This window comes from Cimex lectularius, unplaced genomic scaffold (genome assembly GCF_000648675.2).
Source record: "Cimex lectularius strain Harlan isolate CLEC.00 unplaced genomic scaffold, Clec_2.1 scaffold247, whole genome shotgun sequence".
NCBI classification, from domain to species: domain Eukaryota; kingdom Metazoa; phylum Arthropoda; class Insecta; order Hemiptera; family Cimicidae; genus Cimex; species Cimex lectularius.
In genome coordinates this window covers 369,019-384,710 of record NW_019393016.1, presented here as the reverse complement: position 1 = coordinate 384,710, position 15,692 = coordinate 369,019, and the positions used below count along the sequence as shown (strand labels likewise).

The window sequence follows — 15,692 nt, the reverse complement described above, 5'->3', positions numbered from 1 at the left end:
CAATTCATCAGGTTTGTGTTTGTCAGGTGCCGCTTCATTTACTTTTAGAAACCTAGAACCAACACTGAAGTTGACGATAAAGCACCTAACACCCGAAAGCTGCGTGTATAGGCAAACTAAACTTTTAGTTCTGTCTGTCTGTCTCTCTCACTCNCTCCGTCTTATTTTAGCACTAAGACATAAATCTGGGCTATCTTGATATTTCCGGACATGGCTCCTTCATAATACATTGATGTTGAAATTAAACCACGACCGTAAATAGTGTTTCTGAATCACATGCGAACATAAGACCGAAAATGATCAGAGATTAAATGCCCCGTTGTAGCGAAATTCGATCAACTAATGTTATATTTAATAATTTTTTAATGAGTGATGGAAAATTTCTATCAATCGTACATAATTTTTACTTTTCCCGTTGAACCTCCTCTTATAAATCCACTTCGTCAATTTTACTCCACCTCCGGCGTACTTGAATTTATAAAAAAACAACCCCCTGCTGTTTCGAAATACACAAGAGCAAGGGATATTTCATAGGGGTAAAGTCGTTTCCAATCAATGCCCCTCCGATGGAATTGTAGATGCCGTAATTCACTCTTAATCTATTTAAGGAGAAACTGGGGATTGAAGTGAAATGCACTGAGTCAACTCGACAAAAATACATCTTTTTTATTATTATCACCGTTTTTCCATCCCTGTACATAAAAATAGATATACATTTCTCAAATATACATAACAAGCTAATAGAATGACTAGACGAAAATATTTTCTCTCAACTTGGTCAACACGTAGAGGCACATTTTTTATTATGTAGGTGTATCAAATTTTTTCCAAAAATGCAAACTATACTACTTGTTAAGAAAAAAATTACAAAAATAAGTATATATAAAATATTTTACATAAGACACGTTTTAAGAATCGTTCAAGTCTATGTTCGGGTCATTGATAAAAACAATCCATGAGCAAATGGAGAGCTCTCCATTTTCACGTCAAATGAATGAAAAGAATATTAAAATTGTCAACCAACCAATAAAAAAATATATAAAACACAATTTTTTCAATAAGAGATTTAAATTGAATAAAAAACAAAAAATTATGGTTAAAAAATAGTTAATCGTCTAGATTTTATACATGCTTAATCCAATTTTTGACCTACAAATTTTGTTTATAATCTAGCACAAATTACATTGGTATAAATATTACCGTAACAACGGGAAATGTTAACTTTAGACAATTGAGCTTACATTTATGAATTATGACGAAATATGATAGTATAATTTATATTATTCATGTAAAACGTTCGATTTATGATTATCTCGAGTAATTTTTCTTCTTTATGGTGAATATTTTTTGAAATTATTCCTGAATTATAAATGGTACTTTTGTATTTAGTTATTTTTATTATAAAATGGCACGTTTGGTACTTCTAGAAATTGTATGATAAACATTGTGCGCCATTCAATCGCTCAAAATGTAAACAAAAACAACAAGAAGTTTTAGGATTTTTGTAAGTTTAGAAAAATAATTTTCAACTGAGTGTTTTAAATTTTGAATAACTTTTCCTTTGCTGTTATCATGTTTTGTACATTTACTTAATCTAAATTAAACAATGTGTTTGTTTATGAATAACAGTTAGATTGAAAATTTTAAATATTGATTGTGTTTCGTTTTCTTATACATTTGTATGTTTATTATTGCACGAGAAAATAAAATAAAGAAAAAACAATCTATTTTAAAATATATGTATATAAAAAAACAGTTCTTTTCTTTCGTATAAAACAAAATAAAATAATAATTAAACAATTAAATAAATTTAAATACAAGGAAACATGTGCCTCGTATTGTTGTATTTTTCGTATCCGTAGTCATATGGTTGGTAGTAAGGCTGGTTCCAGGGTTCTTGCTCAGTGAGCCATTCGGGTTGCCTGCAGGACGAAAATTCGTAGACGGGGCTTAGTTTTTCGCTGTAGTCCATGCTGGAGCTTGTCTCGTAACACGGCGTGGACTTACCGATCGGCTCGAATTCGAACGGGCCCGGTGCTTCGGGGCAACGCCTCTGCTGGGCGAGGGCGCAGCTTCCGGTCGAAGAGGTTATCTGCAAGAGAAATCGTTGATTGTATTTGGACGAATGGGGTGGCGGTGATTAAAAATCGATATTTTTGTACTGGGTGGTCAAGGGATAAGCGTGGGGTTGTAAATTCTAGTTAAAAGTTCTAATAAAAAATGATTTTCCAACGGCATTTTTTATAGGATTTCGTAAATTTTTTATAATTCATCAAGGTAAGTTGTATTTTAAATTACTAAACAAACTATAGAATGAAAATAGAATAATCTATCTCTGATAGGTATCAGCAGTTTGACACACACATAGGAAAAAGTCTATCGTAATTCGTCTCGTCGTATTTTTGTGTTAGGGTTACAAATTTTGCTTTCAAGCTATTTTTATCATATTTTTACAATAATACAATATAAAAAACACGAACTTTTTATCAAACAATAATTGCACGGCTCTCGTTTAGATTATTAATCCTAACCACATATTTGTCAACCCAAGATGATGTAAAAACAATATACGTATATTAAATGCAACTGTTCATGCTGAAATAATTTCATTTTATCATAGTTGGCATTAATGGACGTAAACAGCGCGAAATGGCGGACCACGCTTGCCAATGTTCAACATAGTTTATAAGATTCACTAATTTCGTTGTCCGCTTGACCAATTAATACATTATAATTAATTAAGGTTTTTAGTTGAGATAAAAAAGTCAATGGCACGAGCGGGATTCGAACCCTCGATCTTCGGCTAGATTCGCCGCTACGCTCAACCAGTTGAGATATCGTGACCTCGATCCACTCACACAAAATAGCAAAAAGGAGGGAAAACTCAAAAGTTGGGGTTGAGATAGGAAATTGATTCCGAGTGGATCGAGGTCACGAAAGCTCAAGTGGTAGAGCAGAGGCGTATCTAGCCGAAGATCGTAGGTTCGAATCCCGCTCGTGCCATTGACATTTTTATCTCAACTAAAAACCTTAATTAATTGTAATAGTTTATAAGTAATTTATAATGATTATTATTATTATGTTAATTTAGCGAAAATACTAATATTACATCCATAAAATAATTTTTTTTGTAAAAATACATTAAAAAATTATAAGGCTTAAATCAAAAACGTTATTGTTAGGAAAAATTATTTCCCAAAATTACTACGTGTGATAACCTAATAAAATTTGTTTATGATATCTCAGACAATCCGGGTTAAATTGAGAATGTAATAAGTTTAACGTGAAGATACAAAAGAGTGCACATAACAAATTAAATTATTCATCACGCAGATACGAGAAAAACTTTTAATGTTTAAATTCATTTAAAGGACTTGTTTTATTGTTGGACTTTATGTTTAAACGGATAGGATAAGTTATGTTTATAATATACAAATAAAATGATACTTACTTTGTTTCCATTTTGTCCGATGCTCACAGTCACATTTCCCAGAGTTAGCGTTGTCACTTGCTCGGTGCCTCCTGAGTTCAGGGCCTGCCCCAGGGCCCAGATATAGTTATGGGCGAATCTCAATGTTTCGATCTTAGTGAGTTTCGTATCTTCGGGGAAAGTCGGAAGCGCGCATCTAAGCCTGTCGAGGGCTTCGTTCAACATGTGCATCCTGTTTCTTTCCCTGTCGTTCGCCTTGAGCCTCCTGTGACGTTTGATGCGCATAACCTAAAAGTCAAAATAAAATAATTAGACAATGAACCGGGAATTTTCAAAATTTGTCGATTACCTGTGTGGGGCTCCGGGCTCGCGTGGACCTCCTTTTCCCTTTTTTACCTTTTCTCGATTTCTCTTCCTCGGAGTCGTCGAGGACTTCGAGACCTGAATCGGCGCTAATCGAAAGTAAGTCTTTTTCTCCTTGAACCTAGAACAAAAGAGAAAAAGCTGTAAGTCTTGACAGTCGTGACCATTTTGTAAAGGGCGCCAACTATCCTGAGTATTTTCCCCAATCAGACATGAACCGCCTTGCACACGAATTTGAATATGATAAAAGAACATTTTGAAAGTTTCACATGTTGAATTCTCCCAATACTTTCAATCACTCAATAATTCAAATTATTTTGAAATCGCTAAAAGTTTAAATCACTAGACCGGTTATACGGCTCATCTTCCAACTCATTATTTTTTTTTGTGAAATTCAAAACTATTAAATTGAATAATGAGCAACTTATTTACCACATATATATTTTATGGTTGCAAATACAAAATAGAGCAATTGTAACAAAACTGAAAAAATGGTAAAAACAGAACATTATTCCAAATTCATTGTTAATTATTTTTCTTTAACCTCAATCACTGATTGTATTATAATTAACATTAAAACCATTTATTTAATCGCTGGTTTGTTCCATCCTTCAAGATAACAAGTGCAAAATTAATTGACATAACGTTCTAAGATCATTTAAAAATTGAATGCTATTCACATGGTTTTATCTCATACTATGTGAACATACAGCATTTATTGTTGAAACGTTAAATGTTACATTTATATTGTTCGGAAAAGATAGATTATTTAAGACACCACAAACAAGTATACAGATTTTATTCAGATTATATTTTCTATGAATGAGGGTATTAAATAATTTAAAAATGTTTCTTGATTCAATTATGGAGAGATTAATTCAATTTTTACAGTAATTTATGACATGTTTTTAGAAGATTGTACTACAACTTTGAATCTCTCTCTCTCTCTCTCTCTCTCTCACTCTCCCTCCCTCTCTCTCGGTCTCACTCACTCACTCACTCTCTCTTTCTCATTTTCCTTTAATAATTCACTCACTAATTGTACTACAACTTTAAATCTCTCTCTCCCTCTCTCTCTCTCTCTCTCTCTCTCTCTCTCTCTCGCTCTCACTCACTCACTCACTCACTCTCTCTTTCTCTTTTTCCTTTAATAATTCACCCACTAATGCTCGCACATTCACAGTACTATTCAAGAAATGTTATTTTCACTCAGCTTCTTTTTTATTATTCAAATGCACAAATGTTTTTATTGCTCAAATTCCTTCTAATGACCTAGGTAGGAAAGAAGTTTAATGAAAAATATCAAAAATTATGAAATTATTTTAACATCTACTGATTTGAACAGTGTTATTTTATAAACAAATAAATATTTACTATAATATAAATTGCAAAATTGGTCAAAATGATAAAAGGATTTTGTTAGAATTTTTAAACAAATGTAATAAAAATCATCACTATTCAGTGTAAACAACCGGCAATTAGACAGTAAGGTAAATAAATAAGTAAAAATTAAGACGAAAGCTTACTGCTCTAGTAATAACTAAAGGGTATCGTAAGCACAGTATAAAAAGCAATCCATTATTACATAGAAACATAAAAAAGTCAGCTTTTTCAATAAAAATGTATAAATAGCACTTTTTATAGATTCTGTTAAAACTTTGTTTTTTAAAGTTAAACCTTCTTTAATATATTTTACCGGTTGTCAAAACAAGGTGATAATAGTGATATTATATTAAAAACACATCAAATTTAAACGAATTCTCTGCAAATATTTAATGTGAGCAATTTGTCGTTTATGATACTAAAGAAGTATAATTATTAAATTAATTGAGAAAGTAAATTTATGAGTGGGTGGAAGTGATGGGGAAAAAATATGGACACAAGGCAAAAAACATTAAACTATGTGATATTGAAGGGCCGTATAATTATTACAGAAAAGTGTTGATATATATATAAAACGTTGAGAGGATACTATTTCAAATTCATGTGTAAAACGGAGATTAAAGCAGAATAATTGCAAATTATATGACGCTGATTTTCATTCAAACTCAATTTTTTTGTAATAGAATAAAATATGTTCAAAAATTTGAATTTTGTCCCGAAAAGTTTTATATATTATAGATTGTAATGATTGGATTGAGAAACTTGTTCGCTGTTATTATTTAATAGTGAAGAATAGAAAAAGCCGACTCACCATTTCTGTAGTAAAAATTTTTAAAAATATCGCCAAGTTGTTATGAACGAGGAAACCGGGACGTTGAAATACTGGTGGCTGGTGGCAAACTGGTGGCTGGTGGCAAACTGGTGGAGTCTCACCACCGGCGGGGGTTGTTAAGGGGTGGTTTGCCTTTTTGCTATTGGTCCGTTCGGTAACGCCCCGTCACCTGTACCGGGGGCAGCTGGGGGTTTAAAGCACACGACCGTTCGCCGTCGTTTATCACGCCCAATTAAATGCCGACCGTCTACGTCCTTTAAATACATTGCGGGCAAAGTTCACCTGTCATTTTGCAAGATTAGGGCCAAAAATGCGTGAATAATGGATATTGAGCCTTTACGGCTTTGTAAGCTTTTGAACTGCCGTAAAGCGGCCGCAAGTTTAAAGGAAGAAAGAAAAAAATAAGATAAAGAATACAAGCCGTAAACTACTTTCCAAGTATATTTTAGTTTATATATCCAAGTATAGTATAGTTTTAGTTATTTACAATGCTATAAGCTTAATAAAAAGAGACTGCATACAATTTGGTTTTATAAAATTTTAATATTTGGGGACCGCGCACTACTGGTTGGGAATCCGGGTCGTATATTTGCCACAGTAGCGGTTCGAGGTTCGAATCCCCGCATAACCTATGGCTTTTTAATTAAAAATAATATAAAAAAATCTTAAAGTGGTACTAGCCCCTGTATCGCGACTCCCAGGAAACCCCTAAAAACGTCAGCAATTACAGAAAAATTATCATTGGGTCAGATCGCCGAAACATACAAAATGCGAATAATTAAAATTAAAAGTAAAAATTGAATTTAATGGGTGGTCCGCTATAGCAGGCAAAAAATTTATATTTTTATTATATTTGAGTCTGTAGTATTCGGTTTTTTAACGATTAAAAGTAAAGTAATTCCTGCAAAACAGGGAAGCTTAACGTACAACCTCCCGTTCGGTGTCGCAGAAGTAGGTCAAACAATTTTACAATACTTCTTTCACACTCTTTCATATTAATTAAAAAGCCATGGGCTATGCCAGGATTTGAACCCAGCACCGTTAGCATGGCAAATACCAATCAGTCGACCTAATCTCTTCGCTAGCGGTTATTTAATTATTACCCCATTATGTTGTTGTAAGTTCGAATTAAATCGTCCCCTTCGCTTAAAACTTTCTGATTGTTGTTCTGATGTTTTTTTGGGTTGGCTCTACCGTACTCCTCAAAAAAAGTTTTTCCAAATCGTACTAATATACTATTTGAAAGCTAATTAAATAAAGCAGTTTTTGTTAAATTCGCAATTTTTTATGAAGCTTTACAACATAGTGAATTTGTTAAACTAAGATCATCCAATGATTACATTTTATAGGTTTGTGCATGAAGGGTGTTGATGGTGGGTGTTGGTGGTGAACTCACGTTGAACGGCACTGGCTTACTTATTGGTGTCCGGCTTTCCTTACTTTTCGAGTTCCTCACTGAAGATGGCGCAATGGCGAAACGCGTTTCAGTAATTTGATAAGCAGTAAGTATGTTGATTTCATAAAAGTAATAAAACATCGCCATATATTATGTTGTTGTCGGTTGTTAACTAACAACTGATGTCGGTTCAGGTCAGGGTTTAAGGTAAGGCAACTATTAAACAAATCGTCATTGGTAATTTGTTCATTTGTTATCTAATAAGGACTGATCTAAAAATAATAAATATAATTACAACAAAATAATTAACATAAAACAAAAATTTTTAAAAATTCACTTCGGATCATTTTCATTTTTCTCTCTCACTATCGCCCCCTCTCTCTCTCTCATTCTCCCTCTCTCTTTCCCTCTCTCTCTCTCTCTCTCTCTCTCATTCTCCCTATCTCTCTCTGTTCTCTCTCTTCTCTTTCTCTCTATCTATCTATCTCTCTCCTCTCCTCTCTCTCTCTCTCTCTCTCTCTCTCTCTCTCTCTCTCTTCTCTCTCTCTCTATCTATCTATCTCTCTCCTCTCCTCTCTCTCTCTCTCTCTCTCTCTCTCTCTCTCTCTCTCTCTTTCTTTTTAACGAACGTATAATATAACTTATGGTCTTGCAGTAATTTCTAATTTTTCTAGAAACAATCTTCTTAAGTACATGTATTCATGCACATGTAAGTGTTTATTCGCTATATCTGTAATGTACAATCTACACTATCATTCTAGAATTTATTTCAAATACTATATACTACTATATTTTAAATATTGCTATAAAAAAATATAAAAAATATAAATACTATTAAATATAATACTATATTTCTATTTCAATTACTACTACTACTCTCTCTCTCTCGCTCTCTCTCGCTCTCTCTCTCTCTCTCTCTCTCTCTCTCTCTCTCTCTCTCTCTCTCTCTCTCTCTCTCTCTCTCTAACTATCATTGCTTATCTTAAAATTCTTTTCAATTATTTATCGTAGGTTTTTTTTTGAGTGTTAGAAGGTATTATGCGCATAGAAGAAAATATAGGATGATTCTTAATGATAGGTAGTAACAACGACTTATTAACCAACTTGCACGTTTTTATCGATGTCGGTTCAGGTCAGGGTTTAAGGTAAGGCTACTATTAAACAAATCGTCATTGGTAATCTATGATGTCTGATGGAAATTCAGTGCCGGCAATGACTCGTAACTGACCCATTTTCCGTGCCGTAGGCTCACAAATCGCGAGTGCACATCTGTCCACTTCGGCTCCCCTTTCCATGAATAATTATCGTCGAGGGCCACCATTAGACGCCAAGGGGGTGGCAAACGTTTGATTAAAGTTTTCTCGGCCGGAACCAGATTTGAGGAAGGGCTGGTCTCATGGGAACCGATGTGTAATGGGAGACATCGTACCTGTCTTTAAAAACGTTAGGATGGGCTCCTCGTTTGGCGAACTAGGAGTGAAAAAAGGGAGCCCTTTTCAAATATCGCCTTACAATCAGCCCGTTTTCATTCTGTCTTACCGGTATATAGGCTCTTTCTTAGTAAAATAGTCTAGAAAAAACAAAGCTATGGATAAACACAGCTGTATGGAAATAGAGAAAAGGGCAACGTGAAAATTCTTAATATTGAATCAGTTCCCAGTCATAAGATTTCTTCAAGAAAAAACCGAAAGATGTTTAAACAGTACAAAAGTAATCACGTGAAGACCTATTACAAAATAGATATTTTTTGAAGAGAACAACATTTTTTTATGTACGTTTCACTTTGAAAGAATTATGCAAATACTTGTTTACCTCTGAGAAAGCTGCATTACAGAGACTAAAAGGAACAAAACATAAAGTTTAGTCAATTCAAAATATAGTTACTAATATAAAAATATTACGTAACACAACATTTGACAAAATTTTAATAATTAGTGAGATTGCGAAAACAAAAATTTGGATTTGGATTTATATTGTATCCTACGCGCTCTCTATATGGATCCAAGGAATTTCAACCTTCAATTATGTGGGACACATCGAGCAACCTTTCTCTGCATGCCGAACATATACGCGGGCTTTGCCTCAAAAGTAAGTGTCTGTGAGCCAACCTCGCATTGTTTATTCTTAAGCGGGTGAGGCTGACCTTTCTTCTACGAGTCAGATCCTCCCAGACCACCCATCGACAATGCTCTTGTTATGTGAGAGCTGCTCTGCCGATTCGTCCCACCAACGCTCCCACTTTTTTTTAAATCATGTTTTTTTAATGTATTAAAACTTGCGCAGTGGCAATATGTAATCAATGAAGTTCTAATGATATAGGATTATTGCTAGTTGAAATTTATTTCTTTGTTATTGTCCCTAACATCATAGAATTCAAGCGAAATGAAAGTTTTTTTAACCTATACAACACATTTTTCCTTTTGATTTTCTTCCTTCTTATTCCACTTTCCTACTGTTAGATCTTTTATAGACTTACTAATTATTAATTTATTACTATCCGCAATCTCCTTACTGGAAATGGTTTCATCCAGATCCACTGTAAGTTCTTCGGAAAGAGAGTTTCCCCAATCAATGCTAAACCCTTATTCTACAGATCCAGTGAAATGTTTTGAAAAACGATTGATTGATCAGATTTATTACTCTGGTGTAGATTTAAGTGAACATTTTTGTTATCTGCTTCTTTTTGTTTTTCCTATCCTGCGATTATATTCTTATGGTACAATCTTTCTGGTTTATTTCATGCAAAGGTTGCTTCGTTCAAAAAGGGGTAAATTTTGTGTGAATTAAAAAAAAAGTGTATCCTAAGCACCACATCAATTTATGCACTACTTTTTTTTAAAGTCAAAGTAAATTGGTACTTCATATTTGACGGTTAAGCGACATATCCAATGTTAACGTAAAATAGTAGAACCGAGATGTTCACCGTTGTTGATTTGTCTGTTGAACCCCACGCACCTTGAACGGCTTCCAGCCGATTGACCTAATCCGATGTAATCCAATAAATATTTATAGAAATAGACGAAAGCGACAGAAGTTCGATTTCACGGGTTGCGATTTCTACAAATCGGGCCAGCTGCTGCCAATAATCCTTTGATATCAAAATCGACCGATATCGGCAAGGTATAAATCTTTGATCTCCTCCTGGTTTTACCCGAGGCAGCCGTGAAATCGCCGGTGTTTGTTGTGCGGACGAGCCGTGAAAACGGTGTGCAAACAGGAGAAAAGGGTTGTGAATACAGCCTTTGAAAAGTAATGAAAAGTAAAAAAAAAAAAAAAAAAATAGAATGGAAGAAAGAAACGAGGGAGTCACGGTGTGCAAGGGTTGATTTTTCATTGCAGGGGGAGTTCATAAATGGACCCTTTCACTCTTTTATGCCGGGGTTCTAAAATTACAGTACGTCCACTAGGAAGTCGATAAACAATGTTGCAGGGTAGCTAAAAATATTCCAACTGAATTTTAATACAATAAAATGTTAATATTCAATTGTTTACGCAACATGTTTGCACTGTTTGACTAGAGTCCAACAATAAACAAAATAAATCTTTTGTGATCCCATTATCATAATCCTTCTACCAGACATAACAAGTATATTAAACTGATAACAATATCATTTTAATTAAATAACACTATTGCTAATAGTAACTCACAGACCAAATTCGACCAAAATCGTGATTTATGTATTGTATCTGCGTGATTTCCCCTTTATTCAAAAATTATTTTTGGAGAAAGAAAAATATTTTTTTCATGAAAATGTATAAAAAATTGCGAACGACGAGTTGCTAAAAGTTTAATTAAGCTGTAAACTTCTCTTTCGTATAACAGTCTGGAAAAAGCCAAAACCTGCCTGACAGGCCAACACAGCGAACGAATCAAAACGGGTTTTGGCTTAATAAAAGCACGGCGATGATAGGCAGACAATTAACGATCAAATAAAATAAGATGATTTTTTAATGAAAATTCTCACTTGTATTACTGCATTTTTTGAAATGTTTCCTCTATACAAAAATGTAAAAACGAAAATAACTAATTTTGTAATATTAATTATTCTTATCCAACCAAAATTCTATGTAATGTTTTACGCTGACAGAAATTAAATGTACATACCTGTTTTATACAAATTTTTTATATAAATTTCTTTAATTTTTGTACAGACGATACTTCGCCTATCGATGGGTCGAGGTGGCCGATTGGTTGGGCGTCCAACTTGTATTAGCCAGGCTAGAGGTTCTGGGTTTCAATACCAGCATAACACCTGGATTTATTTGGGATTAATTTAGTAAAAGTTAGAGTACAAATATTTCATGGTTTTAAAAGAGTTTCAGCCGGCGATACCCATTGGATAGTAGTTTAAGCCTTCTTGTATCTCAAGAATTGCATACTTTACTTTTTATTAATATTTATTGTGTACTAGTGAAAAGTATGATTTTTAAATAAAAATTAAAAAACAAATAAACAACTTTAGGTGAATGTTGTTTATTGGTTCTGATATATGAAAAACGTATAGTTTAATATCATTTGTATAGTTTTTGGCAGAGCTCAGTTTAACATCTAGCAAGATTTTGGTTGTTTATGATATACGACACTTAAATCGGTTAAATAATATTGAGTAAGTATATTTTCATTCTTCTTTTTCAGGAGCAATGTCAACTGAATGTACTGCACCCTTCAAAATGACAATTAAATGAATATAAATAACAATTTTTGGTAATTTAGGAATATATTGATCACAGTTCTCATCGTAATCATCATGCCAACTAATTTACTAACAATATTATTGGTTTCCAGCATTAGAAATATCGATCACTTTTTCACTCAGGTACACTCTAGATCAAGGTATGTTCTAGAAGAAGAAAGCAAATTCTGTTGTTACTGCCAAGCTTTCGACCTATCGTAAAGTCATCATCAGGACAAAACAATCGTCTACAGATTGACATATTTAAGTTTTGTTCAGGCGATCTCAAATTTCTTTGAAGACGGCTCCAGTCCCAAATTTGCAAAGGAGATGAGGTCACAGCCCCTGGCAATGTGCCAATCTGTAGACATATTTAGAAAAATACGTCCAAAGCTTGGCAGTAACAAGTGAATTTGCTTTCTTATTCAGACCATACCTTGATCAAGAATGTTCGTGAATATTGGTTGCAAATTACCAATTCTTTTCTTATACATACATAAAACATCAAAATTCCACTGGCATTCTCAACACGAATAGCACAATTACACAGAAGACAAACACTTTGAGTGAGTAGAAATATTTTGATTGAATATAAATATATTTTGCATTGTATAAATTCACTTTTCCACATCCTAAATGTATTTGTTAAATGCAAACAATGTTTGTAAATCCCAGGCCCTGAAGATGATCTCAAAAAAGATTGAAACGTTGGCACGATAAAGAAAATGTTTTTCTGAAACCTACATCACACCAGACTGCATCTCAAAATTTATGAATAATTATATACGTAATATACATAACTTATACATAATATATACATATTATTATATAAACGTAAATTATTAATTCTTATGTAAGGCATAGGTTGAGATAAAAAGTCAGTGTCACGAGCGGGATTCGAACCCACAACCACAGCTATCGTGACTTCGATCCACTCGGACACTAACTTCCCATCTCAACCCAACCTTTCTAATATTCCCTCCTTTTTTCCAGTTAAAAAAAATATCTCAGCCAATGCCTTAGACAAAGATTAATTAATCGAAAGATGAAAGATGAATTTTGTATATTATTAACTTACATCTTACTAACTGCAGTTTTACTTGCTTTCGTTTTGTATACCTAATTAAAGCAACATGCCGAAATATTTTTAATTCAAAAAATAATAAGGTCATAAAACTGTTATATTGAATAAATAAAAAAACAGACTAGCTACTTTTATAACAGTTCTTTAGTTTACCCAATGAAAATTTATAGTAAGGACCTTTTAATCTATGCGGTGACATTGACATGAAAATATAAATTTATTTAGCAGCAAGATTAGTTTTCACGAAAGAAACCCTTTTAATAAGCCTGTTAGCAACACGGAGGGTCATGAATATCAAACTGGTATGACCGTGAAAAGGATTAAATATCGAACGAGAGGGTCCGAAGAGCTGAATGGCCATACGATTAAGTTGCCAGTTTAAACTTCGATTTATATTCACATTCAAACCCGGGGACTTATTTGACAAACGCTTTGCACCACGAAGAAGTAACTTCGACTTAATTTCAATCCTGTAGAGAAATCGAGTAAAACAATTCCCATTATGTTTTTCCACAGGTTACACGAACAATACGGATTGATGAAGAGAAAGTAAAAGATAATGAAGGTCGGGAACGGCCTAATTAAAAGAGTTTATTATTAAAACTTATACCGTCATCATCAAGTACATGATAATAACCTGAGAGAACCTGAGAATAACGCTAGCTAGAAAGTTAAATTTAAGACATTTTGAGAATAGGTAATATTTTATTGGATACTTTTATGAAAAGCATATGAAACATTTATTTGTAACTAATGCGTAAAATAAACCAAAAAATGTATTTGGTTACTTTTAAACAGGCTGTCTTTAAGCATTTTACATTTTTATAAAGGAAGTACCTCGGTAAAATAGTACAGTAATGCGCAAAGAAAATATTTAAAAAATTGGAAATTTTTAACTGGCTGCCTTCATGTTTTCAACATTTTATTAAAGAGTCATCTAAATAAATTCGTCTTATATTCTATTCAGTTTGTACTTTTATTTTAAATATTTGTATTTTATCAGCTTAATATTAGACATTCCACCTAGAAAATCATTGGACTACATCAAGCGAATAAAATAATGATTAGTTTATCCAATGCGATTGGAATTTTCCTTATGTGAAATCTCAGCCAAGCTGGATTATTTCATCATGTTTATCATTGCGTATATATTTTCTTTATATGGGTCAGCTGAATCTGTTGAAATATAATTTTCCGTACAATCAATTTCAATAGACGTTTCGACAGTTTATACTTAACCGTCAACCACACCGTATTTTTGTTCTTTTACTTATTTTTATATAGATACATTTAGTCATACTAATTGGTATAAACGTTCCCATTTTTCATTTTTGTTTTAATTGCATGTAATTAAAGGGCTCATGTGTTTTAGATAATGAGAAATTATGTAGAATTTTAATAATGGATGTTTTTCAGTTTGTGTTCCTTAAAATAGAATAATTTGATTTATGTTTTATGTAACTTCTTTTTCATAAACTCTAAGCAAGAGTTTTATGGTTGTATATTTATGTTTCATTATAATGATTTCTGTTATTAAGTATTTATGTATACAAAAATTGTGAAAAACAATTTTCCACTGGTGAAAAGATTTTAATAAATTTTAATCAAAAATAATTTTATATAATTGTTTATATTTGACATGAACACATAGATTCAAAGTTGATTTATGCTAATATGTTTTAAAAAGTACAGAAACAAATCTTCATATGAAATATATATTGCGTGTAATTATAAATTTAAACACTGTGTGATACTTTTGCGTATTCCATCATCAAGTGCATATAATCTTTGAAATGAAATCCAATATTTCAAGTTTACAAATGACCGTGATTCTGCAATTTTGAATTTTTGAACCTTGGTTGCTTTTTCAGTTTTTAAAACAAGCAAAAATTAATATTTGAAATATTTAAATTTATTGCTCTTATTACAACAATTTTTTTGTGCGCATTGTTTTTCCCAATATCTCTAAAGTCTAAATTGTCTATAAACATATTTTTTTTCGTTTTTTTACTTAAAATCTATACAGTAATTGTGAAAAACAACAGTATGACAACGTGTGAACGATGTTCACTCATCCCCGACACTCAACGGGTAGTTTAAACACATTATAACAATTAACCGTCCTAATTGTTTAGTGAATTGAGCTTAATACCTAAAAGAGAGTGTGAGAATGTTCATGAATTTATTCCATTATTAATAATAATTGTAACAAGCAGGTGCGTAAATAAGCTAATTAACAAGCACTTTTCAATTTTTGATCACTATTCTTTTATTATAAAAAATATTCGATTAATCTCAATCGAATTGACTTTTGATTGTTAATTAAAAATAGCACGGTATGTTCAGCAGTGATTCTAGCGTGATTGACGCACCTGGCCAAGCACCCCTCGGCGATAACATCGCGGACAAGCACGTCCTTCTGGCGCACCTGTTACCAAAACACGACGTGCGCTGTGCTGAGTCACACGCAGCACGTGCGTGGCGGCGATCCACAATTTAGGACGGAAGGGGCTGGTAATAGACGAGTGAAA

General features: G+C 32.9%; 1 protein-coding gene across 1 annotated transcript; it reads right to left on the bottom strand.

The window, feature by feature from the left end:
* Nucleotides 1–1,753: 1,753 nt before the first annotated feature.
* On the bottom strand, nucleotides 1,754–6,076 carry LOC106668981 (basic helix-loop-helix neural transcription factor TAP). Its single transcript, XM_014398208.2, has 4 exons — nucleotides 5,988–6,076; nucleotides 3,780–3,914; nucleotides 3,452–3,718; nucleotides 1,754–2,092 (listed from the first exon to the last, which is right to left on the bottom strand). Exons 1-4 carry the CDS (start codon nucleotides 5,988–5,990, stop codon nucleotides 1,811–1,813), a joined length of 687 nt encoding a protein of 228 aa, XP_014253694.1. The 5' UTR covers nucleotides 5,991–6,076; the 3' UTR covers nucleotides 1,754–1,810.
* Between the last annotated feature and the right edge of the window lie 9,616 nt (nucleotides 6,077–15,692).